The 20,918-nt window shown below is 46.7% G+C and overlaps 1 protein-coding gene and 1 long non-coding RNA gene across 2 annotated transcripts in view; one reads left to right on the top strand and one right to left on the bottom strand.

Annotated features, from left to right (window-relative positions):
• Positions 1–2,020: 2,020 nt before the first annotated feature.
• SSPN (sarcospan) overlaps positions 2,021–20,918 on the bottom strand; it is a 27,702-nt gene continuing 8,804 nt past the window's right edge. The window contains exons 2-3 of the mRNA XM_083701624.1: positions 18,598–18,684; positions 2,021–3,845 (exon numbers count right to left, since the gene is read on the bottom strand). Coding sequence (XP_083557750.1) covers positions 3,480–3,845; positions 18,598–18,684 — 453 coding nt within the window. The 3' untranslated portion in view covers positions 2,021–3,479. The remainder of the gene's footprint in view (positions 3,846–18,597; positions 18,685–20,918) is intronic.
• LOC310826612 overlaps positions 11,203–20,918 on the top strand; it is a 40,921-nt gene continuing 31,205 nt past the window's right edge. Inside the window, exon 1 of the long non-coding RNA XR_014555889.1 lies at positions 11,203–11,674. This is a non-coding gene — a long non-coding RNA (uncharacterized lncRNA). The remainder of the gene's footprint in view (positions 11,675–20,918) is intronic.

The raw sequence follows: 20,918 nt of genomic DNA, 5'->3' as shown, positions 1-20,918 counted from the left end.
AGCTAGAGAGTTCCAGAAAGACATCTACTTCTGCTTCATTGACTATGCAAGAGCCTTTGACTGTGTCAACCACAGCAAACTATGGCAAGTTCTTAAAGAAATGGGAGTGCCTGATCACATCATCTGTCTCCTGAGAAATCTCTATGTGGGACAAGAAGCTACAGTTAGAACTGGATATGGAACAACTGATTGGTTCAAAATTGGGAAAGAAGTACGACAAGGCTGTATTTTGTCTCCCTGCTTATTTAACTTATATGGGGAATTTATCATGCAAAAGGCTGGGCTGGATGAATCCCAAGCCGGAATTAAAATTGCCGGAAGAAATATAAACTACCTCAGATATGCAGATGACACAACCTTGATGGCAGAAAGTGAGGAATTAAAGAACCTTTTAATGAGGGTGAAAGAAGAGAGTGCAAAATATGGTCTGGTCCCATCACCTCCTGGCCAGTAGAAGGGGAAGAAATGGAGGCAGCAATGACAAACCTAGACAGCATCTTAATAAGCAGAGACATCACCTTGCCAACAAAGGTCCGTATAGTAAAAGCTATGGTTTTCCCAGTAATGATGTATGGAAGTGAGAGCTGGACCAAAAAGAAGGCTGATTGCCGAAGAATTGATGCTTTTGAATTATGGTGCTGGAGGAGACTCTTGAGAGTCCCATGGACTGCAAGAAGATCAAACTTCTCCATTCTTAAGGAAACCAGCCCTGAGTGCTCACTGGAAGGACAGATCATGAAGTTGAGGCTCCAATACTTTGGCCACCTCATGAGAAGAGAAGACTCCCTGGAAAAGACCCTGATGTTGGGAAAGATGGAGGGCACAAGGAGAAGGGGACGACAGAGGAAGACATGGTTGGATAGTGTTCTCTAAGCTACCAGCATGAGTTTGACCAAACTGCGGGAGGCAGTGAAAGACAGGAGGGCCTGGCGTGCTCTGGTCCATGGGATCACGAAGAGTTAGACACAACTAAACAACAACAACATATATATATGCACGCACGCGCGCGCACACACACACACACACACACACACACTGCTTTTTTTCCTTTAAAAATGCTTAGGTGTATTCTCATTTTGACTCAAGAAAATCACCATTTTATAGTTCAAATCGGGGAAAATAAATATAGTAAATGGACAAAATTACAAAGATTCACAAAATGTTTAGGGGTATGCGTGGCTACAGAAAAAAGCACTGTATATAATGAACTAAAAAAAATTTAGACATAATTAGAGTCAATCCCAAGACTTTGCTGTGCATGGTTTTTTGTTAACCCTACATGGTTTTGCACCACTGTAAATAATATTATAGAGTAAAGCCAAAAGGTTATCTGGGTTAAAAAAAGCAGCTCTAAAGAGACAACTTTTGGAACAAGGTAAATGGACAGAAGAGAAGCTTATGCTCTCATCTGCTATGGATTTGTGTGACACAATTCTTAAATACCTTTCTTAAGTATTAACGTTTATGTCAATGTCATTTATAACACTCTTAGGTGCTGACTCTTAAGGGGCTCAGGTCCCTTTGTCCTCCCATAAAATATTGCCCCCCTCAATGTGAGGACAATCAGGGTCAGAAAAGGCCTACCACGGAGCCAACTATGGTGTGGCCTGGTTTCAGCTGCTGGCAGCTCTTCCTCCTCCCCTTCCTGCTGTGGAGGGGGAAAGCAGCTCCCGGCCAGTGGGTGGGGTGGGTGGGAAGAATAGGCCAAGCGCCAAAGAAGTAGTGATCCCACGGCATTTGGCTCTGTCCCCTGGCTCTTCCCGGCATCCCATACATCATTGATGCCCACAATCTTCTGCTCAAGTTGGTGCCTCTGTTGGGGAGGACAGGGGGTGAAGGGTGCATTCCAGAGACAACACTCCTATCGGCAGTGTTCCTAGTTTTGTTGTTTTCACAGGGGGTTAAAATACAGTCTAGATCTGGTAAGTCAATTGAATCTTTGCTGTTAGTTTCAGTGGGATCAAGATACTTAAGCAAGTTTCTGCTGTATTTAATAATAAAAAATCTGAATTGTGCCCAATGACTAATTTTGAATATATTGTTTTAACATGATGATATTTTAAGTGTAAATTAAAATATGTGGTCCTGGATTAATGTAAAGTATACCATCATTCAAATGGGCTGGACAACTACAATAGTTTAGATAAAGTGGATTACCACAGGAGTGGCAACACTGTCTTATGTTACTGAAGGTCACATATGATCATCCACACATTCCACATTTAGAGGTACTGAGTGACCATAACCTGGACTCCAGGTTACCTGGATCTATAGGAACAGATTTAAGGCTAGGGAACCACTTTCTAGAAACTTCCTTTCATAACAGGTCTGGTTTACACGTTGCACTGTATCTATCCTCCATCCAAGCTCTTAGGACACACTCCATGGCTATGTTCCACACTGGCAAAGCATAATGGGATGGGTCTATGCCCACCATTGTACATAACCACATAGTTTGACCTGACCATTTCAGCAGAAGATATGCATGTTATTTTGAGCAACCATGGAGGACAGGCCAACCAAGCTGCTATTCTATAAACTGAAAATCCATCTGTGTAAAAACATATTTTTGGGGAAAAGGTATATATACAGTGGTACCTCGGGTTACACACGCTTCAGGTTACATACGCTTCAGGTTACAGACTCTGCTAACCCAGAAATCGTACCTCGGGTTAATCAATGGCCTTAACCATGTTCATGGGTGTAATCTGAAAAAAACTTAACTGCATATCGCTGTGAGAGAGGCTGCATTGTGCCACCTTTTGCTCCTTGGAGGAAGGATCAGATTAAAAACATATACAGTGGTACCTCGGGTTACATACGCTTCAGGTTACTGACTCCGCTAACCCAGAAATAGTACCTTGGGTTAAGAACTTTGCTTCAGGATGAGAACAGAAATCGCATGGTGGCAGTAGGAGGCCCCATTAGCTAAAGTGGTACCTCAGGTTAAGAACAGTTTCAGGTTAAGAACAGACCTCCAGAACAAATTCTTAACCCGAGGTACCACTGTATGGGGCTTGCCTTTTTGGCATTTAATCCTGGGGTACTTGCCTCATGGTACACTAGAAGTAGCCCCCTGAGCTACTACTACCTAGAGGTAAGCTTAACCTGAAAACATAACTACTCCAATCCAACTTGACTTGCACTTTAAAAAAAGTATTTGCCCATGACTAGCTGCACCAGAAAGTAGATGGGGAATGTGTAATGAAAGCAATACGGATAGATGACATCCACATTTCAATGTATAGGCAAATAGTGCCTGCAGTTCCTGATCTAGAAAGGGAAACAGGCAGAGATCTCCTTGGTGCACCTAGGAGATGTGGCAGAGGGTCTGGTAACTGTTGTTATAGAAATTTCACATAATTTCTCCGAACCAATAATATTAATTGAGCAATTTCTCTCTCCGTTCCCCAGCTTTATCCATGGGATGGTGGGATGATGATGATGATTTACTGTTCTTCTCAACACAGCCTGGATGCCTATACTTTCTGTTGTTGGACTTCAGTAGTAGTTAATGACTGTAGCCAGATGCCTACATAAAAGACCTGGTATCTGTCTTTCCACATCACAAAACACACTGTGAAGCCCACAATTGCTGCAAGGAGGTTAAGCACTATCTGGATCAGCAAGTAAAGGTTGAAAGTATTGGTGATGTCGGTACAGTCGGATACATTCTTGTACATGAAGGTTCTGCTGAGAGGATCCACTGTTTCCAGTTTACACTGACAGGCCTCAGTGATGGTTTCACAGGTAAACTGTGTGATCTGTGAATAACAGTAGGCAGCAAAAGCTACTGCCAAAACACAGACAATCAGACTCAGAGCGCTCAGCAGAAAGTATGCAACCTGGAAAGGAAACACAATGAATTTATTTTCAGCATTACAAGCAATTTTATATGGGCTTTACAGTGAATGTTTGCAAGTTGGTGAAGGTTGCCATTTATATATGAACTCTGACAGTCCCAGATGACTTTCACAAATGTCCAGAAATAGGTGATGATTTTCCTGTGTTTTGAACAAACACCAATGAGCTCTGCCAATCACATCTGGGTACCTGTCAAAATTCACCAATCCATCTGAGTTTTTGGACATTTACAAATTTTGTCTAGCTCACAGATGCATGCCATCACTTGATGCTGCAATCTATGAGCAAGAAAGCAAACTTCAATCAAGGGGCGGGAGCAGAGAAATATTCACAATGTTGAGCTGAGTTTAAAAGGGTTACATCTCCAAACAGAGATGATTCTGAACAGTTAATAGAGCTGTGATAGAGTATTGGCTAAGGACCTTCCAACTCTATGATTCTATGATGTGAGCTATATGCTAGGTAGCATTAGAAAAGCTGATAAGTCAAAAAATAAAGACAGCAGGACGAGATGCTAAAATACAATAAAAGGAGAGGTGATGCTAGAAAAAACAGGCTCATATAATTTAGCATTTTGCCTGCAAGTCTAACTCTTCATTGGAGCCAATATATTTTTTGTTAAAAATAGTGCTTCTCTTTTGTTAATATCTCTCAGCTTTAGCCCCATCTCTCAATCTGTATGCTGATGATACATCTTGTAAAGTAAGCCTACTTTACAAGATTACAGATGTAATATATTTTAAGCTCTTTGAACATTAGGAAACAAGACCATAAAGAATGAGAAAAGATTCCGCCAGATCAGATCAAGAATCCACCTAGGTGAATAGCCTCTTTCCTGTGCTGGCCTATCAGATGCTTCCAGTAAGCCATAAGCAGGTAATTATATTTAACTGATGGGTGTCATTACTGTACCAACATGCCCCAAGCATGGGACTTTGCTTGAATTGCTTAACTTGTTTGTGAAATCACACAAAAAGGCTGTGGAAGCATAACATGTTGACGTATTTAGGCACATGGATGAATATAGATGATCAGCCTGTTTCAAGACTTCACTGTGGAGTTGATGATGTAACCTGAGATGCAGTATAACAAAATCAATGTGTTGTAAGGGAGTTGCTTATCGCATACTGTGTGCCTCCATCACAGAACGAGGGACTTGATGAACTTCTTTGTATTCTTAATGTATCTAAGGGTAGGCCTCTTGACTTTACTGAATAACGTTTCCACTGCCCCACGCACACAAACATCTCTTTGCTGCCCTCCCTGCTGAAACTCACTTGCATCTATGCAGAGTATGAGTACATTCTAGCACCTGAGGTGGACCACAAAGGATGCCCCCCTCCCAGCTAGGGAAGAAGGGGTGAGTGGAGGGGGGTAATAAAGATCTGCTCCCCTGTGGATCTTGCCACCCAAAGCAGTCTCCTCACCTTGCCTCATGGGTGGGCTGGCCCGGAGTATGAAACATATTTTTCTTTTTGTTTCACAAACCTAGTAACATCTCATCAGATTTTCATGTGCAGAATAGCTGTTGTTTTGCTATTCTGCACTGACGTTACTATTTTTGCCTACCTAACATAAACACAACCTTCTAATCGGTTACTATTGTTACTATTGTTAACAGGGGCACCAGCTTGCCCCCCACATTGGGGGCACACATCACATGACATGCTGCAGGGAGAAGGAGGCGGAGTGTGGCACTGCTTTATGCTCCTCCTCTTCCCCGCGACATGCGGGGGGCAATCTTCACCCTCGCTTGTCCCAGCTGCTGGGTGGGAGCTGGGGCACCCGGAGGGCACCTGGCGGTGGGTGTTGGTCCCCTCAATATTGGGGGGCTGGGCCTCCTAATTCAAATTATTGAGGGGACTGGAGCCCCAAGTGCCTCCTAAACCTACCAACAGTGTACTCTAAGCAGTCATTGTACATTTAAGAATGCGATTAGAGCCCTGGTAGTTAAGACTACCATATAGTTAAGAATCCATATAGTTCAGCAGCATCCTCCCAACAGTGGTCTACCAGATTCTACCAGGAGCCAACAGAAGCAAGGCATCCACTTGATTCTTGTTCCTGTCATCGAAAATTCAGAGGCCTGTGGCCTGTGAATAGGAAGACTTCATTTAGCCATCATTCTCTCTATTTCCAATGTGTAGAGGTAAGTGTCGCCACTGCTCATTGGGCCAAAACAGAGCCATCCACACAAAAGGATGATGTTTGCTGAAGTATACAGAATCTTTAGTGAGGGTGGAAGGAACTGAAACAGCCCAATGAGGACTGAGCATGCTCAGTGGCCACATAACGTTAACTAACTGGTGGTGGTGGAGGAATTGTGTGGGAAGGGAAATGGAATGGAGTATTGTGGAGCAGGGAACCGGAACACTCCACGCTGCAGCATTTTGTTGCAGCTAGCCCTACTTTTCACAGCTACTGATGATGAAATTGTCCTGCATCTTTTAAAAAGCTGTTTGAGTTAATCACAGAGAATCTCATAAGTCAGATTTGGGGAACCTGTGGCCCTTCAGATGTTGCTTGGCAGCTCCCATAATCCCTGATCATACTTGATGGAAGAGCATCCGGGGGTCCACAAACTGCCCACCCCTGCATTATACGGAGAACTACTTTCTTTTGTTTGCCCTGAAACTACTGCCAAGCAATTCCACTGGATGACTCCAAGTTTTGTATTATGAGAGGAGGTGGAAATCACTCTCTAGTCAGTACCACCCTCATTTCCCCGCCCCCCCCCCAGCTTCTTATGTCAGCAACTTGACATGGAGGAAGAGTCTTTTTTGTGGTCACAGCATGAGCAAACCATCAATACAAAAGCAGTTTTGTGACCTTGATGTTCCAAGTCTGTCTGTCTTGATAAAATCCATAGCCCAGGTATATGCATCTTCCATCAACTGTATGAATCAATCTTCCTGTTTGTGACTCCATTTGGTGGGGAGGGGAATAGCCAGGTTTATTGACCACATTTGAAGTGGTTATATATGTTCTGCCCCCAAACTAAGTTAAAATGTGCAGAATTTTATTTTGCAGAGTCTTTTGAAATAAAATGACTATACTGTGGAAGCTTTTTTAAAATGAAAACTGGGGGTAGTTTTAACTGAACTCTGTACTTTTGGTAATAAGGCTGCATGAGAAATATGATGATTTTTTTTTAAAAAAAAAAAGACAGAGAAAATGCACAGGAAAGTGAGAACAAACAACTAAAGTTCAAACTAGACAACAGAAGATCTGTGACTGCGTAACTTGCAAATTTTATAAATTTTGTAAATGTTTTTCCTGTTTGAAAACCCTCCCCTCCATTTTGTCCTTTTTGCTGTGTGCAGAACCCAACAAGAGCCAATAGACTTGATTTCAATGGGTCTACTCTGAGAATGAGTAACATTGGAAATTACCCTACATTGTGGAGGGCCAAATGTAGCTGTGGAAACTGCATAACAATGGGGGGCTAACTTATTTAAGTCACACTTGAAGGAAAAGTCAGACAAATCTTTAAAAAAAGTTTCTTAAAACAAGCTTGCTAACAATAGCTGTAAGTACATCAGTGTCAATGTAGTTCCTAAAAGCCTTGTTCTTTTATCTCATACTGACATAAATTGTGCTTATTTTGAAGTTTAATGGAGTTCTGGATTCACATTAGGATCGCATTTCCCATTATTCTGATAGCTAAGCCACAATCCTGCTCTGAATTAAAATTGGAGGCACACTTTCAGTCTTGCATCTGAAAAGGTTTACTCTGACAGTAAGCAGGGCCATCCCAAGGCTTTTTTATGCCTGAGCCGAAGCCCGCCACTCTTCTCTGCTGCTCCTCACTTCTTGGTGAGCTGGAGGTAGCCAGTTCACTCCGCCTAATGGTAGGGCCAACTCTAGGTGCAAGAGTAAGAAGTAGCCCAAAATGATTCTGCTACTACTTTCCCCTCATATTTATTATTAACATAATTTAATACTTATGATGCTCAAAAATACCAGCAGATATTGCGTTACATTGGATTCCAAAGTACATCTATGATACATTTTTTACAAGAACAGTAACAAGAATCCATCAACAACACCCCTGTCTAAGTTTCAGTTAACCAACATAAAGCTATTGATCTAACAAATCATTTGACAGGCCACTATGCCCATACCAACCTGCCCGCATGTTAAGGTCAACCATGACAATGGAATTCACTGTCAGCTGACTTCATAAAACTACTACATTTCAGGTACTACACTTCTGAAAGGCCTTGAAGACCCACTTATTTCTACTGGCTTATCAACTAGCGACTCTCTATGTTGATATCAAGTCCCTTTGGGACTTTGGGGGGGGGGGAATGTGTTTCATCATTGTTCCTGACTTTATTAATTGTGTGAGCTTTCATATAATCATAGAGTTGGAAAAGACCACAAGGGCCATCAAGTCCAACCCCCTGCCAAGCAGGAAACACCATCAGAGCACTCCTGACATATGGTTGTCAAGCCTCTGCTTAAAGACCTCCAAAGAAGGAGACTCCACCACACTCCTTGGCAGCAAATTCCACTGTCGAAACAGCTCTTACTGTCAGGAAGTTCTTCCTAATGTTTAGGTGGAATCAACATGAAATCAACATGAAGTTTTGTATTATATTCATCTTTTGACTAAGGTGGTATATAAATTTAATAAATAATAATAGTAGTAGTTGGAAAGTTTTTTTCAAAAGTATTTTATTGTGTAAAGTCCCCTTAGCGAGTTTGACTCGGAAAAGGTGACCCTCTCAATATGTTTGAGAAATAAATCGATGGCTTTTTAGCAGGATGGCCATATGGAAAGTTGAAGTTCAGAGAGACAGTATGTAACTAAATGGCTGTTGCCAGAAAACAAGAGCAAGGGAGTCTCTCACTTGCCTCAGAGCCTGGCTTGTGGGAAGCAGGGGCAATGTTCAACTACACAGACCTTTGGTCTGATCCAGCAGTGCTCTTCTCATATTCTTATGAAATGTTGGTACATCTATAATAATATTTTTAAAAGAAATACCTCCAAATGCAGTATTTAGGTCATCAGCGACTGTAAAACATATAACAGTGGTACCTTGGTTTACGAATTTAATCCGTTCTGGAAGTCTGTTCTAAAACAAAGCGTTCCCAAACCAAGGCACGCTTTCCCATAGAAAGTAATGCAACATGGATTAATCTGTTCCAGACCTTTAAAAACAACCCCTAAAGCAGCAATTTAACATGAATTTTACTATCTAACATAAAATGAAAGCAATAATCAATGTACTGTACTATAAAATAACTAAAACAGTATTGTAGATGATAAAAATAAAAATTTTAAAATTTTCTTACCTGCACTGATGATAGTCATTCCTTGGGGGGGGGGGGGGGCTTTTATCCATTTCTGCAGTCACATAATCAATCAGTAGCTGAACTGGGATCCACACAGATCCCCCCCCCAAGCTGCTGCAGGAAATGCTCCCTAGAGCGCGTGCCTCCTGCAGCAGCATGGGGGGGAGGGAGTTGCACGGCTGCAAACCAGCTAGCTGGCAGGCGCACAGCTTCACTCCCTCGCAGCTGCAGAAATGCCTTGACAACCCCATTCTCCGTTGCCAGACAATGGAAGTGTGGCACTCAAAACGAAAGTGCACCCCCAACAGAGTATATTCGTATACCAAAAAACAACAACAACCCAGAACACTCATTTCTGCGTTTGAAGCGTTCATAATCCAAAAAGTTCGTTAACTAGGTTGTTCGTAAACTAAGTGTCAGGGAACTGACATTGGAGCCAGAAGTGGAGGCAGGGCTCCCAAGCGATGCCGGAGAAGGGCCAAGCAGGGAGAGAGGAGACTCAGCAGCTGGGGAAGGAAATCAACGTAACACCAGGGATAAAGGGGGGCGGATGGGGGAATCGGAGAGAGGGCTCCAGGACTCTTCGCAGGAGACCAGCGGGGAGAGCACAGGTCCTCCGCGACCCACACCCACCCTGCGCAGAAGACTTCCGCGCAGGGAAAGCAGGCAGAGACTTGCCATCAAAGAACTTCTTTGCTGGAAGAAGTTCAAGAAACGCCCACTGACGGATTCTGCTAACGACTGAACAGCCACGAAGTGAAGGGCTGTCCAGCCAGGAAAGGTTTAACCAGGCTACCTAGCCAGGAGTGGCGGCAACTTACGCACGAGCAACCCCATATAACCATTACACTGAGGTACCACTGTATAGGCACCCTTCAAGGCAATCCTCAGAGACAGGGAGAATCATGTGGGCTTTGGGGTAGGAGCTATTGCCCTGTTAAATGTTTACTGCATGGCTAGTCTAGATGTATTCAAGTCTCCAGGGCCAGATGAACTGCATCCAAGAGTATTAAAAGAACTGGCAGATGTGATCTCAGAACCACTGGCAGTCATCTTTTGAGAATTCCTGGAGAACAGGCGAAGTCCCGTCAGACTGGAGGAGGGCAAATGTTGTCCCTATTTTCAAAAAGGGGAAAAGAGAGGACCCAAATAATTACCGCCCAGTCAGTCTGACATCAATACCAGGGAAGATTCTGGAGCAGATCATTAAGCAAACAGTCTGTGAGCACCTAGAAAGGAATGCTGTGATCACCAATAGTCAGCATGGATTTCTGAAAAATAAATCATGTCAGATGAACCTGATCTCGTTTTTTTGACAGAATTACAAGCCTGGTAGATGAAGGGAACGCAGTGGATGTAGCCTACCTTGATTTCAGCAAGGCATTTGACAAGGTGCCCCATGATATTATTGTAAAGCAGCTGGTAAAATGCGGTCTTGACTATGCTACCACTCAGTGGATTTGTAACTGGCTGACTGACCGAACCCAAAGGGTGCTCATCAATGGTTCCTCTTCATCCTGGAGAAGAGTGACTAGTGGGGTGCCACAGGGTTCTGTCTTGGGCCCGGTTTTATTCAACATCTTTATCAACGACTTGGATTATGGACTCAAGGGCATCCTGATCAAATTTGCAAATGACACCAAACTGGGAGGGGTGGCTAACACCCTAGAGGACAGGATCACACTTCAAAATGACCTTGACAGATTAGAGAACTGGGCCAAAACAAACAAGATGAATTTTAACAGGGAGAAATGTAAAGTATTGCACTTGGGCAAAAAAAATGAGAGGCACAAATACAAGATGGGTGATACCTGGCTTGAGAGCAGTACATGTGAAAAGGATCTAGGAGTCTTGGTTGACCACAAACTTGACATGAGCCAACAGTGTGACACGGCAGCTAAAAAAGCCAACGCAATTCTGGGCTGCATCAATAGGAGTATAGCATTTAGATCAAGGGAAGTAATAGTGCCACTGTATTCTGCTCTGGTCAGACCTCACCTGGAGTACTGTGCCCAGTTCTGGGCACCACAGTTCAAGAAGGACACTGACAAACTGGGACGTGTCCAGGGGAGGGCAACCAAAATGGTCAAAGGCCTGGAAACGATGCCTTATGAGGAACGGCTAAGGGAGCTGGGCATGTTTAGCCTAGAGAAGAGGAGGTTAAGGGGTGATATGATAGCCATGTTCAAATATATAAAAGGATGTCACATAGAGGAGGGAGAAATGTTGTTTTCTGCTGCTCCAGAGAAGCGGACACGGAGCAATGGTTCCAAACTACAAGAAAGAAGATTCCACCTAAACATTAGGAAGAACCTCCTGACAGTAAGAGCTGTTCGACAGTGGAATTTACTGCCCAGGAGTGTGGTGGAGTCTCCTTCTTTGGAGGTCTTTAAGCAGAGGCTTGACAACCATATGTCAGGAGTGCTCTGATGGTGTTTCCTGCTTGGCAGGGGGTTGGACTCGATGGCCCTTGTGGTCTCTTCCAACTCTATGATTCTATGATTCTATGGTTCTAGGCACTGGAAGGGCAGAACATTTTCTCCACATGTCAGAATGAGGACATCAAAGGAGAGGATCAAAGCTTGTGCACGAGGTTACCCTAAGATCTCATCAGCAGATCCATCACATGGCAGACTAAGAAGCAATTCCAAAACTGCACACATAACAAAGCAAGGAGCTAGCAAAGGAGTTTGGATTTGCTGTTTTTCACAGCTTGACATAAATACAGGCTGGTGATTGCTACATAAACATAGAAGAGAGGAGAAAGGGATGTGTTCGACTGTGAATGACATCCCACACATGGCTCTTTTTCAGTTCTACTGGCAAAAGATAAAGGGGGGGAAGGGAATAAAGACTTTAAACAAAATCCTAATCATGCCTTGGTTTCTTTGTACACATGCTATCAGATCAATAATGAATAAATCTGTCAAATTTATTGAGCCAAAAAAAACAAAACCCAGCAATCCACAAATAGCAACAAGGTTGCTCATGGCACCCAGAAATTTAAGGCCCCATTGAGTGACAGCTATGACCCTCAGCTTGAATATCAATTACTCAGTTTCTAGGGCACGGCAAAACACTGGGAAACAATTGTAAAACTTTGCTACAGATTTGGAGGGGAACATAGCCTGAAATGTAATTCTGGAATCCAGCAGAGAAACCTTCCTGTGCATTGTTCCACAGGAGACTATCAGACTTTTTCAAAAGTCATCAGGATTCAAAATGGCAGCCTTAGTGTTATGGGCAGAAAGAGAGGGGTTTATCCAAGCACGCAAACACATATTGTTAGGGGAAAGGCCATAGCACATAGTTAGAGCAGAAGGTCCCAGGTTCAATTGTTGGCCTCTCCAGGTAGGGCTGAAAATGTCCCCTATCTGAAACCCTGGAAGGCTACTGCTGGTCAGTCACTGTGGACAATACTGGGCCAGACAGACTTTGAATGAGACAGCTTCCTAGGCTGCAACATCTTCCTCCCAAGAATTTTCATAGCGTGTGTAATGGTTGTAAGGGGTTACTTGTGCGTAAGTTGCCTGCTAGTTGTGTCCGATTGCCTGGTTCACCATGCCTTGGCTGACAGCCCACACTCCGTGGCCGGTCAGTTGCTTGCAGAATCTATCAGTGGGCGTTTCTTGAACCTTTTCCAGCATAAGAGCTGTTTGACGCCGAGTCTCCTCCTATTTTCCCGGCGCGGAACTCGTCTGCGCAAGTAAGGGGAAGGCAGGGGTGTGCCAGCGCTCTCTCCACTAGTCTCTGATGCAGGGTCTTGGAGACCAGTCTCCAATTCCTCCATCTCCCTCCCTTCTCTACTGGTGTTGTGCTGAATTCCTTCCCCCTGCTGGTCCCCTCTCCGGCATCGCTCTGGAGCCCTGCCTCCGCCTCTCGCTCTGATGTCAGTTCCCTGACATCCACCTCCCCCCCCAGGACCCCCTCCACCCCCGGCCCAACCCGGTGACGTAACCTTGTCCCCCTCTTCAGCCGACGATGCAGGGAACCCCCGAAAGGAGCTGCCGCCATTGTCCGAGGACTCAAACCCCGCTTCCCACCCGCTCCGATTTCTTCGTGCGGGACGGGCTTCCCAGTCTGATTCCACCTCTCCTGATGCTTCCCCTCCTTCCTCTTCGGAAGCTGGAAAACCCGCAAAATCCTCCTCTTCCTCATCGGTGGTGGCAAATTGCTCCTCCCAGAATCTCTCCAGGGGTTTGGGCTTCCTCGGATACCTGTTGTGGAACTCTTCCACCAGATACTCATCATCTACCTCCCCCGCGGGAACCCACGTCTTTTCAGAATCGGGTTCCCCTTCCCACGCTACCAGGTACTCCACCTGCCGCCCCCGCCATCGCGAATCCAGGATCTCCGTCACCTGGTGGTGATGTTCCCTTTCCTCCACTTGTGGGTGTGTGAGCCCTTCCCCTACTTCCCCCCGGACCCTCCGCTCCCCCCTGTACGGTGAGAGCAGTGACCTATGGAAGACTGGGTGGATTTTCATGCTGTCTGGCAATTTGAGCCGGAATGCCACCGGGTTCACTTGGTGTGTTACCTCGAATGGCCCCAGCCGTTTTGGCCGCAGTTTCTTACATCCTCCCTTGAAGGGTAGGCCTTGGGTGGATAACCACACCCGGTCCCCCACCCTTATAGTGTCCCCTTCCTGGCGACGTTTGTCTGCTTGCCTCTTGTACACTTCCTTGGCCCTTTCCAGGTTCATCTTAAGCTGCTGGTGCAGGGCTTCCATTTCTTCCATGAACTGCTCTGCAGCGGGTATGCTCCATCCTTCCTCCCCCCTCCCGGGAAAGGCCCTGGGATGGCACCCATAGTTAGCCATGAACGGGCTCATCCCCGTGGACACATGCTCAGCGTTGTTATATGCAAACTCCGCTAGTGCTAGCTTCTCTACCCAATCGTTCTGTCTCTCGTTGATGTAGCAGCGTAGGTATTGCTGTAAAATGCTGTTCGCCCTCTCTGCTTGCCCGATGGTCTCCGGGTGTCTCACCGTCGAGAATCCCACCTCCACCTGCAATAAGTTCATGAGCCTCCTCCAGAACCTCGAGGTAAATTGTTTCCCTCGGTCGGAGATAACCCTCGAAGGAGCCCCATGCAACCTGAAGATGTGATCCACAAACAACTGGCGGTTTCCTCAGCCGTTACTGCATGTGAACATGCTATAAAATGGCACATTTTGGTTAGCAGATCTACTACTACCATGACTGCTGTCTTCCCTCTGGATTTGGGTAAATCTGTCATGAAATCGATCGACACCACCTCCCATGGTCTTCCCAGTGTGGGTAAGGGTTCCAGTAACCCTGCTGGGGCCGCCCTCTCCCCCTTGGCCCGTTGGCAGTGGTCACAGCCACGTACATACTCTCGTACATCTTCCCTCACCCTCGGCCACCAGAACTGCCTAGTAACCAGTAACATAGTTTTGTGTTGCCCAAAATGCCCTGCTGTTGGGTTGTCGTGAAGCTGTTTGAGCACCCTTTCCCGCAAGGCTTCCCCGGGCACATACATTGCTCCCTTGTAGTACAGCAGTCCTTCCCTTTCCTCAAAGCCTCCCTGGCCTCCCCTCGCTTCCCTGAGTTCTCTGATTCTGGTTTGGACAAATTTATCCTGGCAAATCAGCGCAGTCAGTTCTCGTTTCCCAACCAACGCTCCCCCCCACACCCATCGTTCCTCTGGGAACACGTGTCCTACTTCCGGCGGTCCTTCTCCTTCCATGTACTCCGGCTTCCCGGACAGTGCGTCTGCCCTCACGTTCTCTTCTCCCGGCACATACTTGATCTCAAACAAGAACTTGGAGAACTCCTGTGCCCATCGAATCTGTCTCTGGTTGAGCACTCGAGCCGTTCTCCAATATTCCAAGTTCTTGTGATCCATGCACACCTGAATCTTGTGCTGAGCCCCTATTAGTAGGTGTCTCCACTGCCGAAAGGCTACGTAAATTGCTAGCAGTTCGCGATCATACACTGTGTAGTTTTGTTCCGATTTGCTCAGTTTCCACGAGTAGAAGGCACACGGTCTCCAGGTGTGTTGGCGCCCTCCCGGCTGCAGCAACACTGCTCCCACCGCCCGGTCTGATGCGTCTGTTTCCAGCCTCATCGGCTTCTGTAGATCCACGTGCAGGAGCTGTTCCTCCGAGGCGAATGCCTTCTTTAGCCTCTTGAAGGATCGTTGGGCACTTTCAGTCCAGACGAACCTTTTTTTGCTACTGAGACAATCTGTGATGGGTGCGGTCAAGTGTGCGAAGTTCTTGATGAACTTCCGGTAGAAGTTGCCGAACCCTAGGAACCTCTGCACATCCTTCCGGGTTTTGGGGGTCTTCCATTCTGGCACTGCCTGCACCTTGCTGGGGTCCATGGCTAGGCCCTTGTCTGATAACTTGTATCCCAGAAATTCCACTTCTCTGGCATGAAACTGGCACTTCTCCAGCTTGACCCACAACTGATGCCTCTGCAGCCGCTTCAGCACTTCCCTGACGTCCTGGACATGCTGCTTTTCATTGTCCGAATAGATCAGGACGTCGTCCAGAAATGCTACGCAGTTCTTGTACAGCAGGGGTCCCAGCACATGGTGCATGAAGCTTTGAAAACAGGCTGAGCCCCGACTGTAATCCAAATGGCATAACTAGGTACTCAAAGGCCCCAAGGGGGGTAAACATGGTGGTTTTCCATTCGTCCCCCTCCCTCATTCTAATCAAATTGTACGCTCCCCTGAGGTCCAGCTTGGTAAAGATCTTCCCCTTCCTTACCCGAGTTAGAATATCATCAATTCTGGGCATTGGGAAGGTCACGGGTTCCGATACGAGGTTTAACCTTCTATAGTCCACTACAAGCCTAGGCTGATCCGTGTTTTTTTTTGTCCACGAAGAACACAGGGCTGTCCCCCACTGCCTTAGATTCCCTTATGAACCCCCTTTTTAGGTTCTTGTCAATAAAGTTCTGCAACTCCTGCATCTCCCGGTCCGACATGGCGTACAGCTTACCCACTGGCAGCTGCGCCCCAGGGAGTAGGTTGATTTGACAGTCAAAGGGCCTATGTGGTGGCAGTCTGTCCGCCTCCCTCTCGCTGAAGACCTCCTGTAAGTCCACGTACTGGGGCGGCACCTCTGTTCTCGGCTCCAGTGTAGTTGCTGCCAGCCTGGCCAACCTCCCCCTTGGCCTTTCCCCCTCTAGACAGTGTTCCAAACAGCACGCTGACCCGAAGGTGACTGTCCGTTGATGCCAAGCCACCACTGGATCATGTAGCACTAGCCAGCTCATGCCCAGTATGGTCCCGCCAGTGTGGCCACATGAAAGGCAATGGTTTCGGTGTGTCTGGAAACCTTCATACTCATTGGTGGTGTTTGATGTGCCACCTCCCCTCCCAGCAGCTCCCTGCCATCTATCGTGGTGACCTGAAGGGGAAAATCAAGTGGCAGCAGGTGTATTTGGTGCTCTAGTGCGAACTCCTTGCTGAAAAAATTGCAAGAGCTGCCTGAGTCCAGCATTGCCTTAACCTTGACTGGGTGTCCGTTTGGGAGTTCTAGCACCACCTCTATTGCTATAGACGCCTTGGGTGGGTCTGGTTGGGGCACTTCCATTAGTTGCTTGCCTGGCTGCTGCGCCCCCCTGTGGGCAGCCAAGCGCTGGCATTTCCCTGCACCTTGTCCTCCTCCGCCTCCTCCTCGCTCCCAGCGGCCCCCACCATCCCTTGCCAAGCCTTTCTTTGTGGACAGACCCTGTCCTGGCCGTTGGCAGAGGAAACACTTCTTGGTGCTTTTGGCTGCCTTCCCCTCCCGTTTGAATCCTTGGCTGGCGCTCGAAGCCTTACGCACGCGCGCGCACCATCGATTTCCATTGGCTCAACGTCCCCAGAACCTTGGCATCTCCGGAATGCGGTAGTCAGGGCAACGTTCTCCTCTCCCTTCCTGCCTTTCCAAAGCGTGCGCTTCCTGCCTCGCTCCTATCGCAAGTGCCGCTTTGGTCAGTTCATCCATAGATTGTGGGCGGGGCGCGCGGGAGAGCTCGTCCTTCACGGTTGGGGACAACCCCTCCTCAAACAGCATCCGTATGGGCGGGTCATCTAGATCCCATTCAAGCCGGTGTATTAGCATCACAAAGCGGAACCAGTAGTCTCTAACGGATAGATCCCCCTGCTTGCCTCTCATCAGCTCCCGCTGGGTTACACTCTGCCCAATTTGGCTTGAATACATTGCGTCCATTGCCTGGAAGAACTTCCAGACGTCCCTCATGGCAGCATTCTGAGTGGCCATTAGGGGCCTCACCCATTCCCGCGCGCCATCCTGAAGGTGCCTCACGATATATGCCACCCTCTCTGCATCATCAGCAAAGTCATCGAGTTGCAGCTCCAAAGCGTACTCTATTTCCGTTCGGAACCCATTATAGTCCTGGGGCTTCCCCCCAAACTTGTGTACCAGCCCTGGCACCTTCTTTGCCACTGGGGTGGGTCTAACCTGCGCATCCTGGGTCCGCCGTTCATCCAGCCGCGCCGTCAGCAGAGCTACATGCCTTTCCAGGTCCTGGTTCCTCTTCACCAAGTCCTGCACACTCGCAGCCTGCTCCGCTGCACCGGCACCTCCAGTCTGGCTCATGATTCCCTGCCTGTGCACAAGTAACTTCAGAGACTGACAGATTGCTGTAATGGTTGTAAGGGGTTACTTGTGCGTAAGTTGCCTGCTAGTTGTGTCCGATTGCCTGGTTCACCATGCCTTGGCTGACAGCCCACACTCCGTGGCCGGTCAGTCACTTGCAGAATCTGTCAGTGGGCGTTTCTTGAACCTTTTCCAGCATAAGAGCTGTTTGACGCCAAGTCTCCTCCTATTTTCCCTGCACGGAACTTGTCTGCGCAAGTAAGGGGAAGGCAGGGGTGTGCCAGCACTCTCTCCACTAGTCTCTGATGCAGGGTCTTGGAGACCAGTCTCCAATTCCTCCATCTCCCTCCCTTCTCTACTGGTGTTGCGCTGAATTCCTTCCCCCCTGCTGGTCCCCTCTCCGGCATCGCTCTGGAACCCTGCCTCCGCCTCTCGCTCTGATGTCAGATCCCTGACAGCTTGTACAAAAGGGACATACATTTTGCCTCCATAGAGAAAGAAGTAAAGTGACAAAATCATCTTGGCTACTCAAAATAATGGTAGGCTACCAAGCCCAGTGAAAATGTGTGAACCCCTTGCAAGAAGCTGAATTATTTTATCTGTGTATCACAGCTGTGCAAGCTGGAGCTGATGCGAGTTGTAGTCCAAAATGTCTGGAGGGCACCAGGTTGAGGAAGGCTGGCATAACACATTTGCACTTATTTGCCTACTTATAAAATCTCTTCTTCTTGGAAGAGGCAAAAGACAGGACAATAAGGCTAACACTCTGATCTCCAGAAACCCACCACCCCTTCTGGCTTCTCAGATATTTGAGGTTAACAAGGAAGAAAAAACAGTATCAGGCAATGTACCTTGATGGCAAACTGTATGCAGGTCTTCTCATCCGGTTGGTAAGAAACACATAGCATCACTAGTCCCAATAAGGCCACCACGCAGACCTAAAAAAGGGAAAGCTAGACTGTAATTACATTTTAAGAACTGGGGGTGGGAATATGATAGGCAGTATTACAGTGTTGCACTATCGTCTCCCTGACCATAATGGCTAGGGTGATCTTGAGATAGAGAATGAAATCAAGGAGGCACCAAAAAAGGAAGACGCTGCAATAAAAGTGACACAATCAATGTTCCTCACATAGTCTGGGGACATGCATGTTCCACTTATGACAAAGAAGTATCCTAGGACAGTTAGGGGTGGCAGTCTTGGCCTTGGTGCAAGATGCTGAACAGTTGGGATCAGTGACCAGAGTGCTATCAAATTCAACATATAACTAAGTAGACAATTGCCAAGAAAATCCAACACATTTAACTTCAAATGAGGAAACTGCCAAAAAAAGAGGGGATTTGTAAAAAACAACAACAAAAAACTGAAAAGTAAAGAGGGCCACATCTCTTCAAAAAGTTTGGCAGTTGTTCAAAACCCAATAACAGAAACTCATCAGGAAACTCATCACCAGGGCCAAGAGGATGCCAGCATGGTTAATGAGCAGTGTCAAAGAAGTTATGCTTTCCATATTATACAGGTCCATTAATCTCAGTGGTTCTGCTCTGAGTATGACTTAGCAGGATACAACCCCTCATCTATATTCATCCTTGACAGAGTTGCCAAGGGAAGTAACACCATTGAAACAGGGTCCTGCAGGGGTTTTCCTCAAATCTGCACAGTGCTTCTCAGGTTTAATCCTGTGTGTCCTTGTTCTTTACCATCTACATGAAGCCTTTAATTCAATTAACATGATCTGCCTAATGCTCATATCTTAGTGATATCATATACAACTATAGCCAAATGGTAAATAAACCACAGGTACAGAAGCACCTGATGAGTCGCGGGTGGCGCTGTGGGTAAAACCTCAGTGCCTAGGACTTGCCGATCGTATGGTCGGCGGTTCGAATCCCCACGGCGGGGTGAGCTTCCGTCGTTCGGTCCCAGCTCCTGCCCACCTAGCAGTTCGAAAGCACCCCTAAGTGCAAGTAGATAAATAGGTACTGCTTTATAGCGGGAAGGTAAACGGCGTTTCTGTGTGCTGCGCTGGTGCTGGCTTGCCAGAGCAGCTTTGTCACGCTGGCCACGTGACCTGGAAGTGTCTCTGGACAGCGCTGGCCCCTGGCCTCTTAAGTGAGATGGGCGCGCAACCCCAGAGTCGGACACGACTGGCCCATGTGGGCAGGGGTACCTTTATCTTTACAGAAGCACCTGAAGAGCTGAGCAGCGTATGAACCAGGTTGAAAACGCTCTGGGCTGCATTACACAGGGCTCTGTGGCACCATGCCAACACAGAGGAGCATAGGAGTCAGCCATGAGTAGGTGCACCTGTCCACCCTATTCACAATTCATGTGACATGGAGTCCACATTTACACAGGCCCATCCACATAATCCATCCAGAAACTGGCAAGGTCGTAGCCTACTACTGATTAATTTAACTGACAGAAATATTTAAAATCAGCCTTGCCTTCAGCAGTTTCCAAGATGTCTTACAATCTTGGAACAATAAAGGGATACCTGAAAATTGCATCTCTGCCCTATTCCACTCATGGATTCTTCTTGTCAGTTGACAGACACCATTGGATACCACTCAGTAAATATAAAGAAAATACAATAAAAAAATAACCTACAAAACAGCAGCAAAATATCAACCATAAAGCAGTTATTCCCCTCCATCAGCAGGGGAGACCCTCTGGTGCCACTGCTGAGTGCTACTGCCCATGACCCATGACCGGGCCTTCTGGCATACCCTCCCATAGTGGTATGTGTCAAGCCCTCAGGAGTGTCAGGCTCACATGCTGTGCATTCTATAATTTTCACCTGCTTGCAAACCAGGGTTTGACTCTGGTTTGCAGGCAAATGGTTTGCCCTTTCAGTCACAAACAAGGCTTAGAAGAGTGGAAAGTGGAAAGTTGCAGGCAAGCCCTCTTGGAAATGGCAAATATGGTTTAGTATTATATGTGAATGAGCCCTAAATGATAGAGAGAAGTTTCCAGACACACTATTCTTGCCCCTGATATAGAGCGGGGGGGCGGGTGCAGGCATATTTTGGGGGGAAAGGTGGAGGACCATGCCAACATACACCTGCCATTTGAAGTGGCACTGCCTAGACACACTTTTACCACCAAAAGACTTTGTCATCGCTCCTAGTCCACAAGTTTCTTTAAAAAATGTTTACTCTTTCCTTTTCA

Source organism: Podarcis gaigeae, assembly GCF_964106915.1.
Source record: "Podarcis gaigeae genome assembly, chromosome: 10".
NCBI lineage: Eukaryota > Metazoa > Chordata > Lepidosauria > Squamata > Lacertidae > Podarcis > Podarcis gaigeae.
The sequence above is the reverse complement of the archived record's forward strand: the minus strand, read 5'-3'. Positions and strand labels throughout refer to the sequence as shown.